The sequence below is a fragment of the Grus americana genome, chromosome 1 (genome assembly GCF_028858705.1).
Source record: "Grus americana isolate bGruAme1 chromosome 1, bGruAme1.mat, whole genome shotgun sequence".
NCBI classification, from domain to species: Eukaryota; Metazoa; Chordata; class Aves; order Gruiformes; family Gruidae; genus Grus; species Grus americana.
This window is the reverse complement of record NC_072852.1, coordinates 102,136,160-102,162,023: the sequence shown is the minus strand read 5'-3', so window position 1 is coordinate 102,162,023 and position 25,864 is coordinate 102,136,160. Positions and strand designations below refer to the sequence as shown.

Genomic DNA, 25,864 nt, shown 5'->3' with positions numbered 1-25,864 from the left:
TTTGCAGTGGGGGTGTATGGTGAAAATTGTAAGTGAGGAGGAGCATTTGGAATGTCAAATCTGTGCTGGGAAGGTCTGTGGTATTAACATTACCAATTAGATAATTTTAATAGCTAAAATAGTGGGTGCATGATTCAGAACTGAACATATCTCTGATTTCAAGTGCAAGAATATAATAAAAATCTACTAGTAAAAACTGGTATTAAAACCAAATAAGGTGAGCTCAGCAGCAATAAAAAGGGCCCTTCATATGTTTATGTAATTAGGCAGGACAAAAAACTAAGAAATTAATTATTAATTTGACTGTTAATTTAATAGTCAAACTGATGATTCATTGCGCAGGTAGGATAGATTACTGTAAGATGAAGTAATGCTGTAAGATTCCCAGCCTGCACGGTGAAGTAAAATTTGAAAAACGGAATTGTGAGGAATGCTGTTTGAAGGGACTTCCTGATCCCAGAGTCTACCTCTTGACTATTGCAGCCAAATAATCTCTGAGAGAACAGATCTCTGAGAGATGCACAAATGCTGATGGCTGATATTTTAAAAATAATATAAAAATGAGGGAAATAAAAGAATAAACTCAGTGATGACGACATCTAAATTGTACCTCTGCTACCTAATATCTACTTTCCATCAACAAAAGCTGTTTGACAGATAAGTAACTCCCCATATTCTGCTATTTGAAAGGATGCTATAGATTAAAAAAAAAACCAAACCCCACAAACAAACAAAACCCAAAAAAGTATATTGAAAAATAAATGTAGTAAATATTTTACATGGCTTCCCTACTCCTGATGAGGCAAAGAGGTATCCAAATGGGGGTCTGGTTTCAGTACCTTTCTGCTAGCTTGGGAGACCAGGAGTCCCAGCTACAGCTTCATTAGTTTGCTCACTGTACTCTGCTTCTGAAATAGCAATCTGTGTTTTCTCTCCAAGATGGTTATGTCCTGGTTAGGAAATAAGGCAGTAGCATGGTTTGGGAAGCATTGTCTGATGTAGCCATGTGGAATCACAATATCTACCTCTCAAGCTATTGGAATACAATTACACAAGGAATTGTTTGGAACAATACCCTAATCTCTTTTTCCTGGTGGTATTCAGCAAGAAGATAAAGCTCAAGCAATGCCAATAAATGCATCCATTGCAAAATGTACATGTAAAACTTGTTTTATCATTATGATTGTATGATGAAGGATGAATATTTCTGCAGATAGGATTTCATGAGGGCAAAGTGAACCACTATAGCAGCTTGCTGTTGAAAGCAGCAGCACCTTTTCCCCCTGCTCCCCAACCGCTGCCTGCTTCTCTCTTAGCAACTTCTTGTGCTAGTTAAACACCCCTGGGACCTGATAAAGCAGTGCCAAAACCCCACATCAACCCCTAAAAAAGAGGAATCAGTGAGATTTCCCCCCACTTCCCCTCACCTGTGGTGGGGGTCAGCTGTTAGGTTGACTGACTAGCCCATGGAGCTGTAGTTCAGAGGCATTTTTTGAAATGTGCAAGCCTAAAAACGGAGAAAAAAATGCCTTTCTCAAAGTAAACAGGAATGGGGAGGGACAGGAATGCTTGAGATTGTATGAGTGGGATTTCTAAAATCTGCAGGGCAGGGTGAGGCAGCTTGCATTTAGTAATTCACGGAATCTCTCTAATTTTTTGATGTTACGTATTTGTTGCTGTTGGTAAATCTTAAGAGGCCAAGGAAGCTGCAGAGAGGGGGTGGAAAAATGAGTGAGTCAATAATGTGAAAAAATGGGGCAGGTTTATTTCAAAAACTAGAGGCCAGCTGCACCTACTTGAGTGACTAGATAATTTTATTTGTTGATAGACAGTTTTTGGTCAATAAAAATAATGTCAATTTATGTAATTTTCGTGGGTAGGAGAGAAAGTCTTCAGATGAATTTGCTGTAAGCTTTTTCAGTTCTTGTTAAGATTAAAGCTTTGTTTTGTAATTGTATTGATAAAATGCACTCTTTTATAATGTATCTGATTTAGAATGGTTTACTTCATTGATTACCAAATTAAAGTGATAGAAAATCAATAGTAACACATACTAAAAGGATTAAGGACAGGACAACTGAAAAATCTCAATATAGTTGTTAATGGAAAGTCAAAATCTACTAGCTGTGTCTTTTTCTTCAGCAAGTACTCTTCTGTATGTGCCAGTGATCAAGAAAAAATATGGAAGTTGTGTTGGTAAAGTTTTCCAAGGATGCAAAGATTGGTGGAGTTGCAACTATCACATCAGTTACTACAAAGGGATCTAAGATTCACCAGTTTCTCTGGGAAACGAACCATGTATTTTAATTTAGCCAAATACAGTATCTGCTAAACATCTAGCAAAAGAGACGTAGATTCCGCTTTTGGAAGAGGAGTCTATGCTTTGAAACACATGGACTCTAAAAATGAATTGAATTGTGATAAATTATAATCTGTACCTATGATAACAATTACATTACTTGAATTATAAATATAGGTGAGACTAACCTTATGGTGCTACTAGGAAATTTGTAACATCAGAAGAGTTGCTAACAAAGCCAAAGATGTTTCTGAGAAGAGTCATGATGGATTCAGAGTGTGAAAAGCCTGTCAAACTGATTTTAAAATTCAGAATCTTTGGTGAAACTGAGTTGGACCGAGTGAACAGTGACTTGCTTACAGTACATAAGGGGACTTTTGTTTAAGGAAGCCTCTAACCATCTGAAGGTGCATAACATAAGTTGCTAGAGACTGATCCTAGGTGATTTCAGTCTTAAAGCATGCATTATACTTATAAAAAAGGGACTTCAAGTTAACAGCTAAAGCTAAGAAAATGGTATAGCTCCATCTCTTGGAACGTGTCAATTCAAATACAGTGTTTTTAATCTAATCCATCACCTGGAAGTTGAGGCCTAAGTTACACAGGAGATATTAGTAGCCTCCTTTTATCACAAAAACACTATGCTCATCTCCAAGTCTCTTCAGAAGTCAAAACCTTCACTCCTCCCTGTAACCTTCTCCCTTCCCCTCCATCCCCCCTTTAAGTCATCTATAAGCAAGTACCACATGTAAGGTTAGTGCTGATCTGGCCAAATGACATTCTAATTACATATGGGCAATTTCATTCCAAGTTTGTCCTCAGCATGCATCAACTGTCATGAATAGAAACCACAGCAGAGATAAGAGCTGTAGAAGACAGAATCAATATGCGCTTAAATTTTCTGTATTTTTGAGATGTACAAAACCTGCCTCTTTGTATAAAAGATACATATGAGAAGAGTGTGTGTGCATGTGCGCATGCATATTTGTCTCCTCCTCAACACCTGACATCAAGTATTTATTTCTTATACTGGTATTAGCTGGTACTACACTTGAAATTCTTTCAAAATGACATATGCCCTGCCAATGTAAACATCTTCATTTTTCCGCTTCTCAAATTCCAGACTCTGCCACCTGTATGTCCATTTCATTTTTTTCTGTAAATTGTGTAAACCTGTTGCTTGCAATACAGACCAAGAGCCTTTGGGTTTTAATTCTTTGGCTTTTATTAACATGTGATGGACTGTTAATATGGTGTGGTTCTTAAAGTGCAAACCATGCCAGGCCTATAGGGGAATACTAATTTTTGTTTTTCTTCTAATGAATTGTGATTTTTTTTTTTTTTCCAATTGAGTGGGCTTACATTCATCATTTTTAACACTAAATGGCATGTTTCACTTTCTCAGTGGTTGTACCCTGTTAAAGCTTTGTGTGTTTCCCTGGTCATTTTAATGCCACCAGCTCAGCTGTTTCTTTGAAGTGCTGCTGATTAGTCTGAAAAGAAATTTGGAAGGGAATGCAGAAAGGGTAGAGAAGAAAACTAAAACTACTTAAGCAAATGAGCAGCTTTCCAGTTAGTAATGGATTAAGGCTAGTTCCCACAGGTGGGGTAACAGATAAAACTCACAGGTGTACAATGTCTTATATATGTTGATGGATGAATAAAATTTATAGCTGACTTCCAATGTGCACATTAAATTGCTCCTGTTCGCTTATATTTCCCCTTTCTTACATAAATGTATCTTCTCATATGAAACTGCATAATGGTTGCCTCTTGTGTAGTTAGAAGCTGAATGTTCCTGGGTAAGCGTGCCTTAGAATCATGGAATGATTTGGGTTGGAAGGAACGTTAAAGACCATCTAGTTCCAACCCCCCCTGCCATGGGCAGGGACACCCTCCACTAGACTACGTTGCCCAAAGCCCCATCCAACCTGGCCTTGAACACTGCCAGGGATGGGGCATCCACAACTTCTCTGGGCAACCTGTTCCAGTGCCCCACCGCCCTCACAGGAAACAATTTCTTCCTAATATCTAATCTAAATCGACCCTCCTTCAGCTTAAGGCCATTACCCCATGTCCTATCACTACATTCCCTGATAAACAGTCCCTCTCCAGCTTTCCTGTAGGCTCCCTTCAGGTACCGAAAGGCTGCTATAAGGTCTCCCTGGAGCCCTCTCTTCTCCAGGCTGAACAACCCCAACTCTCTCAGCCTGTCCTCAGAGGAGAGGTGCTCCAGCCCTCTGATCAGCTTCGTGGCCCTCCTCTGGACTCGCTCCAGCAGCTCTAGATCTTTCTTGTACTGGGGCCCCCAGAGCTGGACGCAGCACTCCAGGTGGGGTCTCAGGAGAGTGGAGTAGAGGGGCAGAATCACCTCCCTTGACCTGCTGGTCATGCTGCTTTTGATGCAGCCCAGGATATGGTTGGCTTTCTGGGCTGCAAGTGCACAATGCCAGGTCGTGTTGAGCTTCTCATCCACCAGCACCCCCAAGTCCTTCTCCTCGGGGCTGTTCTCAATCCATTCTCTGCCCAGCCTATAGTTGTGCTTGGGATTGCCCTGACCCATGTACAGGACCTCGTACTTGGCCTTGTTGAACTTTGTGAGGTTCGCATGGGCCCACTTCTCCAGCCTGTCAAGGTCCCTCTGGATGGCATCCATTCACTCCAGTGTTGCACCACACAGCTTGGTGTCATTGGCAAACTTGCTGAGGGTGTGCTCGATCCCACTGTCCATGTCACCAACAAAGATGTTAAACAGTGCCGATCGAAATACCGATCCCTGAGGAACGCCATTCATCACTGTTCTCCACTTGGACATGGAGTTGTTGACCACAACTCTCTGAGTGCGACCATCCAGCCAATTGCCTTGCCCTCTTTGAGAAATTGGGATGGCTTGCAGAGAGATGGTCAAGCTAGGTACAAGACAACAGGCATTTTGTAAAGTCAGTGCAAGCAGAATTTCTGATACTGAGTCTATTTCTCATCAACTGCCTGCTCTTTTGGAAACAGATAAGCATCATGTTATTTTTATGTTAGCCAGATTTCATAAGGAAAGAGAGGTTTGTGTCATTTCTGTCTGACTTTTCCGCTCTTTCTCATAAACAGGTGGCCAATTTTAACCAAATTGAACAAATTATGCTATTCAATGATACTAAGCTCCTGTAGTTTTCCTGAAACTGGTGAATAAGTTACAGATAAGATGTTTATGAACAACTGTGTAGGCTAAAGATTATCATCCTAGAAAAGATAGAGCTAAGGGAGCATATGGTAGAAGTCAGTGAAGTGTCATGGTGGGGTGAATAGAGGCTTACAGTTACAGTCTTTTTTTTGTGCAAGAAGTAGGAGAAATTGAAGTAGTGCTGCAGAAAAAGGTAGATTCAAAACAAAATAAAAAAAGAATGTTCTTCAATGCATTCTTAAACTGTGGTACTCTGCTGCAGGCTGACTCCTAAAAGTTTACAGGGGTTCAATGGGATGTTGACGCGGATTTATGGGAGAGAAAAATCCATTAAGGGTTATTTAGTGTTTATCAATGTCCTCTGCCCCAAAAAGTCTTTGAGTTGTAATTTGGGGAGGGGGGAGGTAGTGTTTTATGTACCTTCTGTGTTCCTGCACTCTTGCCTAAGCATCAGCTTTTGGTTCCTGCTTCCCTGAGGTAGCCGTAGGATGTCAGCTGGGATACACAGCTCTTCTCCCCAAGCCTGTAGGGCTGTTCTTACTTGAAACCACAGTCTGAGTAGAGGAGAGATGTCCTGTTTGTGGCCATCACAACAGGACATCTCTCCTCTAAAGGAAAAGCAGACAAAGCGTAGTCCTTGTCTGTGTTGCTTATCTGGTCAGTCAACCAAGAGGAACATACCTATGGCCAGTTAGTACACCCGTGATTCCAAATTAGCCCCAGTGCCTTCTCCCTGTTGTTTAGCCAGCAGATATGGAAGGGAACACAGTGAGAAGGCTGCAGTGAAGGGTAAAGAAGAGTCATGGGCTTGGGTGTAGGTGAAAACGGTGAGCTACATGTGCAGGATGCGGAAAGGAGTGGAATGAATAGAAGGGAGCTATGTGTTTGTAGGTAAGGAGCAAAGGGTAGGATTCATATGTGATGAACAATTGTTTGTCAGTCACAGGGTAACTTTAGATTTTTAGAGTGAGACTCAGCTGGTACAGAAGGGTACAATTAAAATTGGAAATATTAGAAAGCACTTATCAGAGAGGTGCTGTCTTGTGGAAGTCTTATAACTTGACCAGAAGGATTTGTATTTGGGTTTCTGTCTTTCAACTGTGTATTTGTGATTGCAATTTAAAGAATGACAGGCATTTTCTAAATGGTGTAGTGTTTCTTAAACTTCAGTACCTTGCAGCAGAAGAGAGAAGCCATTTCCTTCGCAGGCATCACCTCCTGTAAATAACAGATATTCACTGTACATGCTGAGCAGTTGCTGAACTAGGAGCATATCCAGAGTTTTATTTTCCTGTATTAATCAAGGAAAAATCAATGTGCTTTTTAGTAGATGTTTCCTTTGCAAGATGCCATAATTGGTGTTTCACTGGCTGAGTGTTTAAACTCTGTAGCCAATATGAAGCAGATACAACCTCTTTCTCATGGCCAGCTGTGCAAGTTGCTATGGGAACTCGGTGGGGACTATCTGCAGATTACTGCTCTGGGGACCACACCTGGCTTATTTGCATCAATTTAAGTTGGGGAAAATTCAAAAGAAGAAAAGAGGAGTGTGGGCTAGCCGGTAGGCAGGCAAAAAAGGGCTTGTCATTTTGAGACTGTCACATTGGATGAAAAAGCTGCTCGTATTCATGGTTCTTGCAGACTAATGCAGGGTTCTAAATTTTGTAGTTTTTTCGTGCATTTTGCCAGTGTTGTGAGGCTTGTCGGAAATGTAATGTCACAGAGGATTTTTTTGTTTGTTTGTATTATTGCCTATAACTTAGTTAAATCCCAGAGAATTTGTTAACTTTCTCTGCATTTTTAATGAGTAATCTCTGTGATGATGAGGGATTGTGAAGGCAGTATGGAATACAGGTCATTCTTTTAAAATGGCACGTTAGTTCAACTCAGTGCAATATTAAAATAGTGCAATATTGAGTGTCACTGGAGAGCTTAGTTTGATTTTTTTTTTTCCCCTGAATACTGAATTGCTCTTCTTTCAGTGGTGACTGTGACTTCCAAGACGGCTGTGGAAAAATTTTCATTCCAGTCAGCAGCAGTGGTCAGCTGGCTGCTCTCAGGCTGCTTGTGACTGGGTTTTTGGGGATGATGGTGCCCTGGGACTTAAGCACTTTACTTCTTTCTTGCTCGTTCATTCTCACTACATCAACTTGCCTTTCCATCAGGACTGGACAAAAGTGATTAAAACAGCACTGTATGCTGACTTTCTCTTCACGCTATTTCTTCCACTGGGTTAACAAACTGCCTTCGTACCTTTCTGCAGGAAGGTTTTACAGGAATATGTAAACTGTTTTCAGAACAGTAGGCTTAGAAACTTTTGGAAATGTCACCACTACAGTACTTTTTAAAATTTTTATTTTTATATATATATATACAAAAACCCCATACTATATATACTATAAATAGTATAGCATATATGTTTTTTATAGAAAACACATAAAGTATGTATAAATATATAAACTGTATATGTTTATATAGAAAACATATGAAGTTCATATATATAAAAAGTATACTAAAATTCTGAGGGTTAATGGGTGGTTGTCTATCTGTAAACATTCTCAGTTCTGATTTATTGTGATGTAACCGGCACCTAGATCTTCCTTGAAGATTAAGTTTTCAGCCTGTCATGACACTGTAGACCAACATTATGGGCTTTTTATGTAGATGCATCAGACGTTTATAAGGTATACTTTTTGTTTATTTGCTATAGTTTGTTCTACTATGATATTATAGGGTTATTAGTTGTTATTTTTAAATTCTGTGAACAATTCCTTGAATTTGAGGTTTAGCATTCTAAGCCAGGTCTATGCTAACCTTCTTACTGGTATAACTGTAGCTGTTACTCTGCTGCTGCTTTTGTTAGCTTCTCGTCAATGGTCCCCATTTTCTTTACTTTCAAAACCTTGTAGTTCTAATGCTGCCTTCAACACATCTGATGAAAATAAGTGATTATATAGTTGAGTCTTACAGTGTAGGAATCACATTTCCATTTTTGAGCATGGAAATTGTGTGTGTGAGGAGACCAGAAATCAAAAAGAGTATTGTCAAGAGTGGAATTGGAGGGGTATGTGCGTATTTAAGTATACTAATTGATACAAGTTGTCAACATGAGGGCTGAGAGTCAGTCAGTGTCCCAAAGAGAAACTAAATAATTGTGAGACTTTAATTTTTTCTATTTGTCATGTAAGTTGCGTGATAGTGTTCATAAGATGAATATGTAACATATGAGTGGATTTAACCTGTAGACAATAAACATTTTAAGTTAACGCTGCTGCTGAAACAGTCTTGCCCAGTTGTTTGTTCCTGCCTCCTTGCTGCCTTTGTGCTTCAACAGAGTAAACATTTTCCCCCTCAGATTAAGAAAGATTTGGGTTAGTATTTTCTCCTTGCAGTTGGAGTAGTTTAAACAGAGATCAATTCTCTTGTGTATTTCTGTATGTGGCAGCGCAAGCGAGGAGGCAGTACAGCAGTGAGGACGAGTGGGGCTGCAGCTACTGGCACTCCTGCTGGCTTTTTGCTGAGTCAGCGTTCATGGCCCATGGCCATAGTACTGGCAGGTGTTTATTTAGGGTCCTAAATTAGGTGTCCTATTTTTAATTTTTGGTTTCTCTGTGAAAATGGTGAGATATGCATATATGAATCTTGGAATTTATTGAGGAATTGGCAACTGAGAATTAAAGTATTCTGGGTATCACTTTTAAAATATTTTTTGTTAGGCCTTTTGACCTAATTTTTTCAGTTGACTTCTTTTACCCTGTAATTTATGACAAGATCATGAATTTCTTTTGAGAGGATTCTATATCTGTCAACGTAACTCTAGATCATGAATTTCTTTTGAGAGGATTCTGTATCTGTCAACCTAACACTTCCAATCCAAATAAGTTCCAGAAAGTGAGGCAGTGCGAAAAAGTTTACCTCTGCTCCGGTTTGTCGGAGAAATAAACAAAGACATTCCTGTCTTCAGTGGTGTGTGTCCATGGACCTGCAAATAAAATGTGCATGTCTGCCCAGCAAATCCTGTGCAGTCACAGGTGGTAGTCATAGTGCATGCACTTCAGTGTTGCTGCTAGTAAACCCCTTCTTGTGGTTATTTCCTGGAAAAGCTAATCAATGCCTTTTCTGGTTTAGCACAGCATAGCTGCTGAAACAGGCAAAACTGTGCTTGTGAAGATTTCCTGGAAAAGCTAGCATAGGTAATACTTTTTATGTGTAGTTATGCTGTGTTTTTCACTTTCTGCTGTTCCTAAATTATCATAAAGACCTAGGTGCCCAGGAACATTGTATTTTATTTCTTTCTGACTGATAGCAAATGTAGTCTTATGTTAGCTCCGACCATCCGAAATGATGGGTACTTGGCTAGGTGTGCTGATGGATGGAATCAGTGTCTGCAGTGTGAATAACTGTTTCTTCCTTCAGATCTTGCATCTGGCAATTTTTTGTTCAATTTGTAACATACAAAGCAGCCTGTCTGGAATTTGGCCTTTTCGTCTTTGAGATCAAATAATTTAAGCTTCAGAAAGAAGCATTCTCATGACATGTCTTGTGGTTCCTACAGGTGTTAATAGTGTCTGGATCAGTGTGCTGAGGGCATTAAAGCAATATCCTCCTTCAGATTTGAGATAGTTATTAAGGAAGAGACAGCAAAAGCAGTTTCTGCAAAGGATGGTGATAACAGCAGTGCACTTTGATTTGTATCATGAACTGCAGAGGTTTTGCATGTGCTTTTTTCTGTTAATTTGTCAAACACACTAATGCTACCTAGAGCTAAATACTATCTCTGCTGTTGATGTATCCATTTGGAAATAATAATAAACTTAAATCTGTGACTTTGATTTATGTATTTTGAGAGTGACCTGTAGTGTATATAATGACAAGTGGTGTGGGTAGACTCTGGGATTTGAATTGAAGTGAATTGTATGGTTAAGTCATATACTGAATTAGTCTATTCTTTGTAGAGTCCCTATTCATCAGGCTAGACTGGTAATTACTACTTTGTCAAAGTGGAGAAAGCAAAACAGCATGTTTGCATAAGGCATTATGTTTTGATTTACAGGTGAGTTTAAAAAGAATGGTTTTAAGTTCTGAGGGCCTGTCCCTGTTGCGTGGGCGGACATGAGGAGGCAAATCTGATGCTTTTGGAATGCACATATGGTGATGTTTTCTAAATGTGATAGGTCATACAACTGCTAAAACAAATACTGCTGTTCAATATTTGAGCTTGGCATAAGTAGTCTTCATACGTTATCAGATCAATTGCGTTGTGATTTACCTATTAGAGAATATTTATTCTACTCAAATACTTGGTATTTTTAATGTGTGTTGCAACAACAATTTGAAACTAGCAATATTTAATGCTAGTTGGGGTTTTAGTAGCATGACCTGCATTTACCTTTTCCATTCAAATGTGTATACAATTTCAGTAGCCACTGTGTGTGTGTAAGATGTGTTCCCATAAATGTCATCCCTGCATGTGACTAGTAAGAGATGACCACTTTAGGTGCAGGGCATACACGAGCATGGGTTGGCCTTCCCTGCCAGGGGAAGCTTGGGGTCACCGTGCTCCTCGGGGTGGCTGGTGCCTGGCGGTGCTCCAGGATCTCCAACTGCCCCAAGCTGCAGCATACCAAACAACTTGCGAGCTTTCAAGGTGGTGGGGTTTTTGGTTTGGTTTGGTTTTTTGTTTTGTTTGTACTGTTTGTTTCCTTCAGTACAGCTGTTACGCAGACCTGTGCCCTTAGATTGCTGCTTTTTTTCTTGTTCTGATGAATTTTGACATTTTACTGATCATGTTCTTCAGCCCTCCCTTGTGTTTTGTTTGTGCAACTTCACATCAGTTCATTTCAGTCTTTCTGTACTTTGCTTCCTGCAGTACTTTTTTGAAAAGCAATGTGGGGCATGCAAATCTTGTAAAAGTAATAAAATAATAAGAGATGTTTAATAACAAAACAATATGCATCTGCTCCAGGTGTTCAATACTTGTCAGTGTGAAGTATTTCAGATTTGACAAACCAGTAATTTTAAAGGAAGATGAGACCCACATATATGTGGATAAAAACTCACAGGTGTCTCCCTTAAAATGTTTACATTTTAAAAGTGGTTCGAGTGTGTTTTTTGAAAATGCCTGCATAACTTTGAATATTACTTTTTGCATGCAAGTTTACTAGAGCAATGAATATGTAATGGTATAGAAGCATACCTCAAGGGTGGTGGAAGCAAAGCACGATTTGCTCATTTTCTATGCTAACTTCTAGTTAAATTGAAAGGAGGTAAGTGCCCTCCTGTAAATACTAAAAAGTGCTACTGTACCACAGCTCTATGGCAGGTGCAACATGCTAGTTAAAGAACACAAATTTGTTTTCAAGTCTGTGACACTTAGGTAGACACTTTTAAAATTCTTTTTAAAATTAAGTTCCTGGAGTCAGTGTTTATGATATAGTGTTTGGTGCACATAAATAAATAAAGTCTCAAGCTATTATGTGATAGTGATGAAAACTTTGAAAAGATAATATGACTGAAAAATGACTTCTTAAATCAGAAGATGTGAAGACCTAACATTTGCTACTCTTCAAAATATTCCATGATTTCTAAGTAAATGTTTTGACAGTTGCATGGATCAAAGTAGTGGTTTTGAAGACCAGGGGTTGACTGTACTGAATTTATAGCCTTTGCTTTTGAAAAAAACAAAAAACACTCAACAGAACGAAAGAAAAACTTTTATGTAAATGTAAAGTGGATCCTTTCTTGTATGCTATGGCTTGTAGACAGTAAGGGGAGGGCAAAAGCGTTCAGATGATGTGCCAGAATTATAGTATTAGACATGAGTTTCAAATAAGGCTCAGTTTGCTTGTGAAAGCTATACTGCTGTAATTTTTGAATAAGGGTATTTATTTTCTTTTCTCTCCTCCCTGCCTCCCTCCCCCTTTTTTTCCCCTCCTCGTATGGTGGTACTGTACTGTGAGTTTGTCATGACCACAGTTTTCTTACTATAAAAAAATGAGTTAAACCATTATAGTTGCTACCTTCTGTGGACAAAAATAAGTGAGACTTAAAAAAACAAACCCACAAACCAACCCCTTCATATTAATGTGTCAGGTGCCTATGAGTATCTGCTGTCCTGCACTGATAAGATGAATTAGTATTCCTGCTTAGCTGTCTGCATACTTAATTTTCTTCTAAAAAAGGTACATGAAAGAATTTTGAAAGACGTTTTGTGCTGTGCAAAGTTTGAAAGGATAGTTTGTGAGAGAGAAGTAAAATTAGATGCAGACTAAAATTCCAATTCATAGCAATTGTGTAATGACCAGTAATTCTAAAACAGGCCAATTTTATTTGACTTTTCCAGACAAATGCTCTTTGGCTTTCAGAGCAAACTTAGCAATTTTCAGATAAAATCAATTTTGTTAGCCAAAGTCAAAGGTGGTGGCTAAAATTAGAGCTTAGTTTGCAGCTCTAACTATGAACAGGCTGCTGTCTGTCTGTCCGTAATTACTCTAAGAGGATTGTGCCAACTTTAATAACAGTTTATTTTGTTGAAGTACGCGATTTTTTTTTTAATAGCACATTGGAGTTCTATTAGATGAAATTTTTATTAGGTTTTAATTTAGCTTGTGGAATGGAGACGTGGAAATGTCTTGAGTTAAAATGTAGTAGCTCTATGTAATGTGAGTTTAGGACTAACTGTATCTATGGTCTTGGCTGGTGTGGCGTATAGAAAGCAGCCTTAGTCAGAGTGTTGCCAGTCTTCAGTGATGTTGTGCTTAGTCATGCGCTGTTTTCAAAGCTTTGGTGACCAGTCTTCTCCAGTGGTTCTTCAAGACAAAATAAACTAGACACTGATACACTAATGAAGGCAGTATGCTAATATGTTACAATTAGTATCATGTTTCCTTTCCTTGTATTGTTCCAAGAACACCATTCAAAAGGGAAATAATGCGTTGTTGGTTTATTGGGTAATCTTGCCATGTTGTATCAGGCCTGCAAAGTGTACAAAGGTCACGCTTGTCACAGAGCTGGCTAATGCAGAAATTTCCTAGCTGTCATTGAGGACATGTAGTAAATGACATTTTACTAATATATGGAAACATGTCTATATAAAAATGAAGATTCTTTTCCCCCATAAAAGTGTTGAATAGAATAATGTTGATAATAACTTTGCCCTTTATCCCGTTAATTCTGCCTCGTTTGTATAGTTTAAAAAAAAAAAGAGAGGCCGACTGACCATCTGAAGATAAGGGTTTAAACATTCTTTGCCCCCATTTTGTAAGAACTTTCACTATCTGTAACACTTATTTAAGATAGATGACATTGGGGAATAATTTTATGGTGTTTACAGTCAGTTAATTGGGCATAATAACTGGGGAAAAAAAAAAAAACACCAGGAGGAGAAATAAAAGAGAAGATACAAAATGAGGTCTAACCAAGACCTGTATAACTTATAGGACAAAATGAGGTTCTCTTTCCAAAAAGTAAGGTATTAAAGTATCAAGTATAATCATTAGAACTGAATAAATAAAGTGACATATTTGTGGGACAAACAGCAAAACAAAAGCATGCATTTGAAATGGGAAGGTATGGAAGATACGTAAACAGTGAAGAGGAGAATGGGATAGAAAGGTTCTCCTAAAATCTTTTACGCAGACTCTGAAGTGTTCGACTGAAGAACATCTGCCTTTGTCATGCCTGGCTCCATGTTAGTGGCTTAGTTCCTTTGGTTTAAGGAAAAGTATGAATAGAATTATGTGGGGAAAATAATCAATGTAAAAATTGTAGAATCGAGTGAAGAGGAGAGAATTTTTGAGATGTCTGTAGTTGCACGGGATGTGGAGAGCTGTTCGCACTGATGTTCACAAGGTGCACCACTTTTTCTTCTCAGGGGTGCCTTTGGAGGAAAAGTGAAACTTTTTGTGCAAAGCCCAGAGTGGTATTTTGCTTAAATGTGAGAACCAGAGGTAACCACCTTTAGTCCAGGGTGTTAAGTAACTTTTAATGGAAGAATCCAGAAAGAAAAGAATGGTCAATGATGTGGCAGAGCCTAAACAGAAAGTTTAACATATTCTGCAATTGGTTTTGAAGCAGGGTGGTATGCACTACTCCTCCCCAAACCTTTTCCTACTTGTGTCTTCAGGCCTTCTTCAGAAGCCTTCCAGATAAATAGGTGCAGTAGTGTGGCCTAAATGAAACAACAGAGATTTTTTTTTTGGTCAAAAATTAAGAAGTTGCATAAAAGGGAAGATAATAAAATTGTCAATGAATGAAGTGTTCACTGGAAGAATGGTATTTATTTTTCTTTTTTTTTTTTTTTTGCCAATTGTTAGTTAGAAAAGTCATTGTGTAAGGTTTTATTTCAATTAACAGATTAGCGGAAGTTACAGTTCAAATGAACATTTGTGTGGGGGTTGGTGTTGTTAAGGCAGATTGGGTGGCACAGCCGGGAATGGGAAGAAAACTTCTGCCTTGTCCTTGTTAGCTGTCAATGCAACATTGATAGTATGGATGGTGAGTAGCACTGTTGGGTACCACCAGCACGCTTGCTAACATGACTTCAGGCACATCCTTCCCTGGCCTTTATTTGCTGTGTGCTTGTTCTGTTGTTTGATACAAGTCATCCATCACTACACACGTGCTTGCTTTTAACGGTCACTTCCTGCGGTCGTGCACTTTTGATGCTGCACCTGTGTTCAACCAGCTCAACACGGACTCTCTTGAAAAGGATCCCACAGATAACACTGCTGTCCTCTTACTGTGCTACTGGCTGCCTCAGCTCAGCCACTACTTAAACTGGCCCTTGCTTTGTGAAGTGTTTGGCTTGTTATACCATTTGTGTCCAGATTCTTCCAGTGAAGCAAACGGATTATCTCCCAGTGCACTCCAAAAGCATGTATGGAAGAGTGAAGCTTACTGAAGGTCTGCGAACCACGGAGATGTGCCACAAAGGTCTCAATGGGACACGTGAATGAGTAGAAAACCAAGTTGGAAACAAGGTATTGGGAGAACCTATTCAGTACACACAGTTGTTTCCCTGCAGTTGGGAGCACCTTCCCTTCTTGCAATCTTTTTCAAGTGTAGATCACTCATGTTAAATATATAGCAGGGAACATCTTGTGTTAAGCAGAGATATGAACCTGAACAGAAGAAGAGGTCAAGCGTGGAAATAAATTCCAGTCAGTGCTGGATGATTGAGAAGTCCCTTTTCTCTCGCTCCCTCTTCTTTGGACAGGCGGTGCTTGAATTCACTTCAGAAATGAGGAGAAGAAAAGTACAGCTGGCTTATTTTAAAGAAAAAAGAAAGAAAAAAACTCAACTTACTCTTGAAATTCACATTACCTTCTGGAAGTAGGTGGCTCAACCCCCTAGTTGCCTGCACCATCACGTTATTTTTTCCTGATCAGAATATGGAATATTAAATGTTGTGATGTCCACCTTACCCTTGAATTTTTATATAAATGTTCTTGCTGTTTAGAACACTAGTATTTGAGTGGTAAATGAACTATTTGAAATGGTTTAATCTAGCCTGATAGTTCATCAGTACACTTAATTCTGTGGACCACTTTTGGAAAAGAAGATTGATTCCTCCACAGACCAAAGCCTCTTCCCAGTTCTCCAATCCTTCAGCATATTTTGTGGTCACAGCAGCAAGTGCATTCTGGTTATCATTGAGCAGCTCAAAGATGCAACCTGGGTGTAAAGTGTCCCTTTCAAAAACCGTAGCTCTGCAGTAAGCTTTGTTTAGCTATTTTGTGTGCGCTTGTGGAAGGGACCAGTAATAGATTTTTGTTTTTTCTTGGAAGTCATTGGAAATCAAAAGTCTTAAATCTATTTTGATTTCACTCAGGATAGATTAGTGGGTGTCAAATGTTACGCAATACTTGACATATCCACTGCTGTTAAATTGGCAGTGGCAAAGGGATTACCCGATAATGAATCACCAAGCTCCTCAGCCATGTAAAGGAAATCGTGCCACTTCCTTGCCCTGATGGTATTCTTTCCTGCCCAAGACCTTCTTATGACAGTTCGTGTTTGGATGTGGAAAACTCCACACAGATGTGCGAGCACCAGTTTGACAGCTTCGTGTTCAGCTTCTACCTTGCTAATTGTTTTCCTGGGATTATTTGGATTGTGTAGAAAGCTTTTTTCCAAATCCCCTTTATTACTGAAGTTATTGTTGCCAGCAGGAATAAGATTAAAGGTGCTTAAGTCTGTAGAGTTGTTTCTAATTTGTACGTGTCATTTCAGTGGCATTTGAACAGAACTCTGTCTCTTTCCCTCCCTGCTCCCCTGTGGTACTGTGCTTGAGTTAGGGCTGAGAAGCCAAGCTATTGGAAGAAAATTCATTTTGTTCCCTAATTATTATGCTGGCACTCGGGAGATAATTTTTCCCTTCATGCACTGCCAATTAATATGCAAATGAGCTGATAAATATTTATACCGTGATTTAAATTATGCAGGGAGCGCTTTCAGTGTACTCTGCAAATGAATTGTTCATGGACTTCAAAGTGCTGGCTGCTGTGCTAACGAGGGGAGATTTGCATAAGGCCCTAATCAGGCGCATACTGATTAAGCTTCATTATGGAAACTGCCAGCTGCAATCTTTGTTTCTATTTTATTACAAAAAGGGGAACTTTTCACGCTTCAGTCGCCTTGACAATGTCAGACACAGCTAGTAGGAGAGACTAAAACTCCACAGAGCAACTGAAGTTTCCCTGTTCAGTTGAAGATTGCTATGGTGTAACTGAAGTTGTATTTCTTCCCCCACCTCCCCACTCCCTTTCTTGTCTGGTCGAGAGTAGTAGTGTAGATTTGATAGAAATTGCCATTCACCCTTTCCTTGGACTGTCTGAACCTGTAGAGGATACCACAGCAATGCTGGACTGCAGCGACTACGTTCTAGGTGGGTACCAGCTCAGCTCTTTCTTATAAGCGTTTAATATGGAAATAGAGGCTGTGAGGTTGACTATGCATAGAGGGTTAATCACATATGCAGAGGCTGGAGAAGGTATTTGTAAGGCTGAAGCTCACCAGTGAATCGGCAGCATCTAGCTGCCTGGTAGATAGCTAGATAGATCTGTACCAGGGAAATACATGGTTGGTTTGGTTTTTTGGTTTGGGGTGGGTTTTTTTTCTCTCCTCCTTCTTTCCCCTGCTCCAGAAGAATTCTCTGCACTAGAGAGATTTGCTGCTAGGCTTTGATGATATTAATACAGACCTTTTGCTTTTAGGATTTCAGTCTGAGAAGCATTTGGCTTCTAACGCACACTGGACTTGACTTGCATATCCATGTGTGATGAATTTTAAAGCATTAAAATGAATGAGAGTCCCAGTCTCAAAGAGTCTAGTAGCTGTATTGAGCCGTTCCCCAACAGAATGTATATTATGTCTGTGTATTTTTAATGTAATAGCAAGGTTCTTCATGCGTAATAGAAAATAAGGTGGAGTCCATAGTGGTTGCCATTGATACCGTTGCAAGCTGTGCCTAAGGTTACTGGGATAATGTGTTTCCTGCGCTGCGATTCCATCAGGACTGCAGAACAGACATGCCATAATTTCTTCTTCATGTCTTTTAAAGTTATTTATAGTAACAGATCATCCCAATTTTACAATAAGTTTTATTTATTTTCAAGGCTCTTTCCCCAAAGCTCAATGTATAGATATTATTATTATTATTATTATTATTATTATTATTATTATTATTATTATTTTGATTCTGTTATATAAGTTCATGTAAGAACTTATATGTCAAAGTAAAAGAATATATTTTTGGATGGTAAATTTTAAAGCAGACATCTGAAAATACTTCATAGTCAGAAACAAATATTTTTGAAAATTAATTTCTAGTGCAATCTTGGCATGTTTTCACTCACATTGATGTGTGTGGAAATACCAAAGTTCAATGAATCATTTTTGCTGCTGCTGACGGAGTATTAGGCAGTTTCACTTTAATGGGTGAAAGGAAATAATTAATGATATATTCCATGTTAAGATTTTCTGTGTTTTACTAGCTATGTACAGTCCCTAATACTCCAGGTTGGTCCAGTGTCTGCTGCTTTTTTGAATACCTTTTGAAATGTTACAGAGGGTGTGTGGGAGCCTGGCACAGCACTGCCTTGTGACACCCTCAGACCTGCTAGCCGAGTAGCAGTACTGAATGTATTCACTCCTGAGAGTTTGATTTCAATCATACACCTGCTGCTTTCGATCCTTCCTTCTGTGGAGTTCGTTTTTAGATAATGTTGGCAGAAGTTGTAGCCTAGGGCCTTTATTTAAAACCCGAGTAAAATCTAAAGGAGAAAGAAAAGATGAGGGCATTATGATTTGGGGTTTTTTTTTTTAGCCCACTCCATTTGTTTATTCTTTTAACTTTAAAGCAGAAATTTTATGAGCATTTATAAACAAATAATCTTTTCATTTGATGTATAATGAATCCGTAAGTTTAGTATCCTGCGGATATATGTCTGTTTTGCTGGTAGCAGTTTTGTGCTTCAGATGTATGTCATACTATTTGCAATGGAAATAGCAGCATTGTTCTTGATGCTTTACATGCAGAAGGCCTGCAGATTGAACAAGAAATAGTCAGCTGGTGAAATAATGGATGCTATCCTTCATTTGAACCTGAGCAGTACCAGAAAGGCGTTTCTTCATCCAACTTGCTGCTTTTTCGCAATAGTAATGTTTGAGGTCTTTTGTTAGGGATGGATCTTTACAATAAAATAGTCTTCATTTTGACATGCTTTTGGTAGTTGAGTGAACTTTATGTGTATGTCTAGTACTAGGAAACACTGAAAACCTTTTTTTCAAAAGGATTTATTTTGCAGCATAGCCTGAAAGAAAAACATTTCTTAGTTGCTTTATGAAAAGAGATCTATATAGTTATAACTTTGTCCTGAGCAAACTTGCTGGTCATGCAGGAAGGTTTGTTGTACAAGCCCACTCATACAGAGGGAACAGTCACAAAGTTGCTTGGAATTCTGTGCATAGGACAGTTGCGTCCCCTCTCCGGGTTTAGTTTGTTTATTCTACCATTAGTATCCTGCACCCTGGCTCTAATACCTCAGTTGCTGCAATAAACTAGCACAGGAGGCCCTGTGTTGTTTTTCTTGCAAAAGCTTTCTGAAGCGGTTCAGTGAATGGATCCCACGTTATTGAGAGACGATCTTCTCAACCTGTGCTCTTCCCTTCTGTAGTCAGTGCTATCATGAGCTCAGGCTATCCTTGTGCTCTGGGCTTAAAAAATACATCCACTGTTCAATAGCCCCATGAGTTAGCTTGGTTTCCACAACCAAATGTATTGGACTTCTAAACCCTCTTTGCTCACTTTCCTGTTGGATGACGACTCTTCATGTTTGTGTCCAAAGAGAAGTCTCCCCTTCAGTGTTCTCTCAACCTAAACTAATTTCAGTAGCCAGCTGTGTGTCAAGGAAAGAACTAATGCTGTTTATCAAATGAATGTTGGCTATAATCACTTTAAATAAACGTGCTGTTGCCACAACAATAAACTCAATTTAAGGTACACACAACTCCTCGATAGAAACATACTTGTATTTGTTTTACACACAGATCTATCAGCAGGGAGTGGTACACCAACAACAAACATTTCTGTGCAGTGGAACCTGTGTTCTGTTTCTGGAGTGTGGATCATAGAATCCAAACGTGGAAAATGACAGAATAAGGAGCCAGGAAGTAATAGGTTTTGTATCTGCAACCCTGGCAGTCCTCTGTCTTTCAAGTCTGTGAACTTGTAGCTTGAATCTGCTAAGCAGAGGTGGTTAAAAATGGGGCAAAAGCCTTTTGCTGAAGTGTGGGCCAGCAGCAGTGAGCTGGAAAAGTTTCTCCTCACTCTCCCTTTCAAAATGTAGTTTAACACATCTGCCTTTATACTAAGAGTAACATTGATAGTTCAGATCTCTTTTACATGTGGCTGACATTTGAAAGATTTAAGCAAAGGTGCAGGAACTTTCTGAGAAGAGTTGAGGCTCTGGAGAGGTTAACTTGTCAGGGGAAGATTCCTGTTTGTTACAGTCCTCTGGGTTTTCTAGGCCCTGCTGGGTTCATCTGCAGCAGTTGTTTACGTGGAAAATTACATTTGTTTTAAAAATATTGATGTGTCTTAAATTGTGTTTCCTAACTGCTTATTGGAGTTTTTCCAAGGTTGATGTCTCTTATCTTTTCTCTCACACATGCTGCATTTCTAACAAGTTCCCTCCTCTTCCCACTCGCCACTCCCAGCCAGGCTTCATTGTACCTCCTGTTTTCATCCAAGTCCTGTCCACGCGCTTCGTTCCTCCTGGCTCCTGCTTACCTTCCTCTGTTGCCGTCGCCCCTGGTTCTGATAGCCTAAGGGTGGCACTGGTCTCTCTGGGCAGTAGCAGGTGACCGTACATGGCAATAGTCCAACTCTCATAGACTGCTCAGCACTGAATTGTCTGGGCATTCTTGGAAGTAGCTGGGAGAAAGGTGTGGCAGTTAATGCTGTTACTGTATTCCTCTTCAGCCCATTGGTATTTTGGAAATCACTGCTTTGATGGAACTACATGACAGGGGTAACCTTTTAAGCACCTAGCAAAAGAATATTCTGGAGTAAAGGGTTAATTTTGAGCTCATTGAACTTGTATTTAACTGGTTATGGGAATGGAAGAATGTGCTTAAGGACTTGCTTATGCTTCATTTTATGAACTGGTCTGTCTTGAGATTCTTTTTGTAGTTCTAGTTTGTGATAATGTGGCACACTGAGATCGGTAGCAAGGAATGAGGAGGTAGTAAGCTGGAGAGCTGATGCTGTACACAGAACATCTATATAAATTCCTATATAAGGAAACTATATTCTCTGTCTGCCATCTGGAGAGGCCTCTGCGTTGCGCTATATTCAGCTGACAAGCTTTGAAACCAAGAGCAGACTTTTCAATAGATTCATCCAGAGGGAGAAGGAAGAGGAATTATTTTATATTTTGCATGAATGTATAGGAAATGTAAAATAATGTAATATCAGTGACATTCCTGTAAAATAAAAATGCAGTATTAGAAAAATGGCATCTGTTTAATTATAATGACTGAATTTCCTTTCTCTTATGAGGGGAAAAAAAAAACCCCGCAAGAACAATGTAGGCCATGGTGGTCAGACTTAATGTTTTTGAATCTTGATGTAATCATTGTTCCTTCCTTCCCCCCCGTTTTTATGCTTCTATGACTTTCATTGTACTGAAAATTAAGTTCCTACCTATCTTTGCCCTCCAGCATGCTGTCTTTTATTTCCTTAACACCATGTTTTCACGTATGGGAATAACGACATACAAAAATTTTGAAACAATATTTATCTGGAAGATTCGTTATTGTGTTCTGCTTCCAATCATTCCTTTTGTGTTATAATCTGAATTAGGGTAAAGTACATATCGAATTCCTGACGTTCTGTACTTCCCTTGGACAAGAAGGTATGAATAGATTTGGGGTTTTTTGTTGTATTAGTTTATCTTTATTTCTGTTTTAATGCAGACTCAAGAATGAACAATCCGTCAGAAACCAGTAAACCATCAATGGAGAGTGGGGATGGGAACACAGGTAAGAAATGATGAATTCATGCACAGATATTTTCTGTTGGAGTTGAATGAATATTAAAAGCAAAATTTCTTTACCAGTTTACAGGAATTAAAAAACCCAAAACAACCCACACCAACAAACAAAGAAAACCCCATCTCCACACCTACTGCTTTAGACTTGGAAACGCTTTTATCATTAACCCTACTGCATGCAGGGCATTATTCACACCCACTATATCAGAGCACTACCCACACTTTGTATATAGGATTCCCCTCCCCCACTTTCTCAATCTGTAATGTTTCTGATATTATGGAAGGTCTGGTGGCATTAGCTCTCCATAAATAGTATCTTTTTTCTCCTGGCAGAGCATACTTTCAGCACCTCCAACTTCGTCATTTATTTTTGGGTTGAAATTTTCCCTGACAGATGTGGGCCGCTGGCTGATCTTGTTTCCGTTTTAGATTTCATTCAAGCTCTCACAACAGTTCTCAAGAACTAGGCAAAGGGAGGAAGCATCATTTCTCTACATTTAAAAAAAAAGTTAGCCGGCTTTAATTTCTTCCTGTATTAGAACAGAATCTTGAAATTCAGCTGGGGAAGAATAGTCTTTGTGTCAGGGCTAATGTGCCTTTTGGCACATCCTTAAGATGTGGCCAAGTTCTAAGCCCATTGAAGAAGCTTGTTAAGCCACTGTAACTCAATCATGCTATCTCATGCTTTAATTCCTTTCTAGAGGTAATTTAATATTCATTTTGGAAGCAAGAGAAAGGAAAGTTCTGAATGGGAAGTACATAGTTTAACCTAACTCAGAATTTTTTCTGAGCTCAGAGTAGCATTTGGGAAGAAAAAATTTTAATGAGAAGGAACTTGTTGCTTTGAGAGAATTCTAGTTACCTTGTATGAGGAAAATTATTTTTCCTCCTCTTGGTTCATTATTAAGAGTTTTATTTTAAACTCTGGAGTCATGAAGAAATTAAGAATTTATTTAATTCTATGCTGCTGTCTCCTCATTCTTTGTGCAAGGCTTTAATACAGCTGAGAGTGACTGAATGTTCCTGATACTGATCCGAGAGGCTGGATGTTTTCTGCCAATGCATGGGGTCAGTCAAAAGGAATTCTCACTTATTACTGTGTGTTTTGTTACTGGCATCTCAGTTTTTATAATTTGTGTTGTATTTGTAATAGGAGAGGTATCAGTTCTTTATATGTGTAAAATTACTTATTATGTATTTAATACTGCTTTAGGATGATATAACACATTCTTTCAAAAACATATGGGCTGTAAATATTTCACAATAATAGCATCAAGAGAACAATGGTTTTAAATATCCCTATCAAATCCTTGTAGGTGGAGGGTACGTGTAAACTTCTGGGAAAATTCAGACTTTCTGATCTGTATGACCACAGTTCCTTGCATACACTTTCTTCAAAGAGTTTGTTCCCAATGCGCTTCCTTAAGTGCAGCTTTAACTAGCAGTTTCACCTAAACTGAGCTGTTAAAGAGGAGGACTTGGTTTAATTCAAAGGTAGTCCATTATCACAGAAGTATTGCATCTGCTTCAGCAGAACCCTGGCTCTGCTCTCCTAGGCAAATACTTCATCAGTGTGAAGGTGGTGGTAATGGTGTAAAGAAATGGATGGATTGTAAAGCTGCATGTATTTTGTAGTTATTACAAAACTTTGGCTCTTACTGGTGTTTGGACCTTTTGCAAACATTGCTTCTGTAATTTAAATGTTCCCAGTTGTTCCTTTCAGTTTTGCTTCCTGACTTTTTAAATGATGAAAACTAAAATAATCTAGAATTTTTGAGGACCCTTTGTTCTGCAGTCATTGTTTTGTTTTTAAATATAGTGCTCATAAACCACTGGAAATAGTAATTAATGGCATTTGTGATGTTCTTTAGGGGCTCAAGCATCAGTTGCATTAGTCAACTGGCAGACGTTAAACCCTGAAAGAAATACTCACAGAATATAATTTTAGGCTTCTCATCCAAGGCACTTAGATGATGGTTCTGGGCTCTGTGCATACTTAGCGAAAAGAAGTCAGCTTTCAGTTCGGATGCTAAGGAACTGGAGGTGCCATTGGTCGTCTGGGGAGCATAGGCTCTGAAGCAAAATGTGTGAAGATGATTTTTATAAACACTCAGAGTTGTTGTTTTTGTAACTTTCTGTAACTGTCTATTTTTCAGTGACATTTGTAAATCAGTTGAGTCTGCTGTGTAAGCACTACTTTTGAACCTCAGTGGATGTTTGTTTGGGTCATTCTTGTTTTAAACTGTAGGAAGCTGATGCAACTTGAAAATTTTAAGAGAAATTACCGTAGGGCATAGAATTTACATTTGGCAGAGCTAGTGTTCTCAGGGAAAAAAAAATAGTTGCCACTGGTAAAGATGACTTAACATCAGTAGTTCTCTGAGCTAACAGCTAAGTTTGATGAAAGTTAATGAATTAGGGTTTTGTATTTCTAACTCTGACTATTTAGGGAACATAGTGAAGTCCCCTGAATACATTGGTCACAATAAAATGCCCAAAACAGATTTTAACTTCAAAATTTTTGTGCTAACTGGACTCTTTTAAGCATCTGAAAAGCAACCCATATTTCAGACTAATTAAAACAACAACAAAAAAAGAATTGTGGGATGGCTGTTTTCACAAGAACATGAATTGATCAACTGGTCGTCAGTATTGCAGAATCAGTTGTGGGTGGACAGTCTACTTAGTATCTACTGGAAAAAATAGAAGTAAGAAGAGTGTCTTACAGTAAATGGGATAGCCCTTTTGGTTTCCTTTTTAGAGTTTGCAGCATGAAAATTTCCAAAACAACTCAATCTGTTTAATGCATATTCTTTCTTAAAAGCTGTGTGAATGCAGTACTATGAAAGACAAGGTTATATTGTCTATGGAAACTATAATATTATGATGTGCATTGACATAGCAGCAAAATAATATTTTTTATAAGTGTACTATTTGGAAGGATTCTAAGGATTCTTGTTTGCATTGCTTTATTTCCAGAGACTGATTTTTTTTCCAGTTTCCATAAGAAGAAAGTTAGAAGAGTGGGAGAGGGACTGTTAAATATTCTTTAACTGCTAAAATTCTGGGCAAATATCAATGCTAAACTTCTTATTAGTAGTGTGGACAAGGAATCAACAACTTCTGAGTAATGGGGATATCTCTTGCTCTCTCAATGCACACACACAGAGAGAGGGAGAGAGATGGGGAGATGTACTGCTGGTGCTGGAAGATGTCTCCTAGAGCACAGTGCAGGTACCCACTCAAGTTAGTTTTGAAATCTTCCTTCTCCTTCTTTGCCTTCCCTTCCTGAGTTCTTTCTTGCACCTTACACCACATCTCCCCAGACCTGTAGTTCCTTACTCCTCTTCCTCTCTGAGGCAGTTTGTAAACTCGGAGTAAAGTCTGATGATGATGATCTTGGGTATTGAGTGTGTGTTCTTCTCCTGACTGCAGGTGCAACATTACCTTGCCGACTGCATTTTGTTATGCCTTTACCCTCTGCAGGTACAATTCCAAGACAGCATAAACTAATCCATGTTCAGGGTGTCCTGGTACTTAGTGTTCTGTTCCTTTCTTTCCCTGGAGTGGCACTGAGTGAGATGGTTCAAAGATTTGATTTGGCTGAAAATTACTTGCACTTTCTATTAGTCTTCATCCAAACCGACTCTCTGCGGTAGCCAACCACATGGCTGAATTTATGCCAGAATTTAAACATGCTTAAGTTGCATTGGACTTGAGCTACAAGGGTGAAATTTCATCCTACAGCTTGATTCAGTCTTAACAACTTGCTGGGGGCAGGGGAGGCTCATTTCCCTACTACCATGTCTCTGACCTCCCCTGCTTTGCATTACC

The 25,864-nt window shown here is 39.0% G+C and overlaps 1 protein-coding gene across 10 annotated transcripts in view; it reads left to right on the top strand.

Moving 5' to 3' along the window:
* The window catches only part of POU2F1 (POU class 2 homeobox 1), a 110,743-nt gene that overhangs the window by 43,648 nt on the left and 41,231 nt on the right, over positions 1-25,864 (top strand). For 6 of the 10 annotated variants that reach the window (XM_054824354.1, XM_054824337.1, XM_054824346.1 and 3 more), the window contains exon 2: positions 21,954-22,019. The exons of 1 other annotated variant lie outside the window; for it this stretch is intronic. In XM_054824354.1, coding sequence (XP_054680329.1) covers positions 21,954-22,019 — 66 coding nt within the window. Of the gene's footprint in view, positions 1-14,660; positions 14,748-17,180; positions 17,362-21,953; positions 22,020-25,864 lie in introns of those variants that run through there. 3 more of the 10 variants (XM_054824327.1, XM_054824293.1, XM_054824299.1) reach the window with 3 other exon arrangements.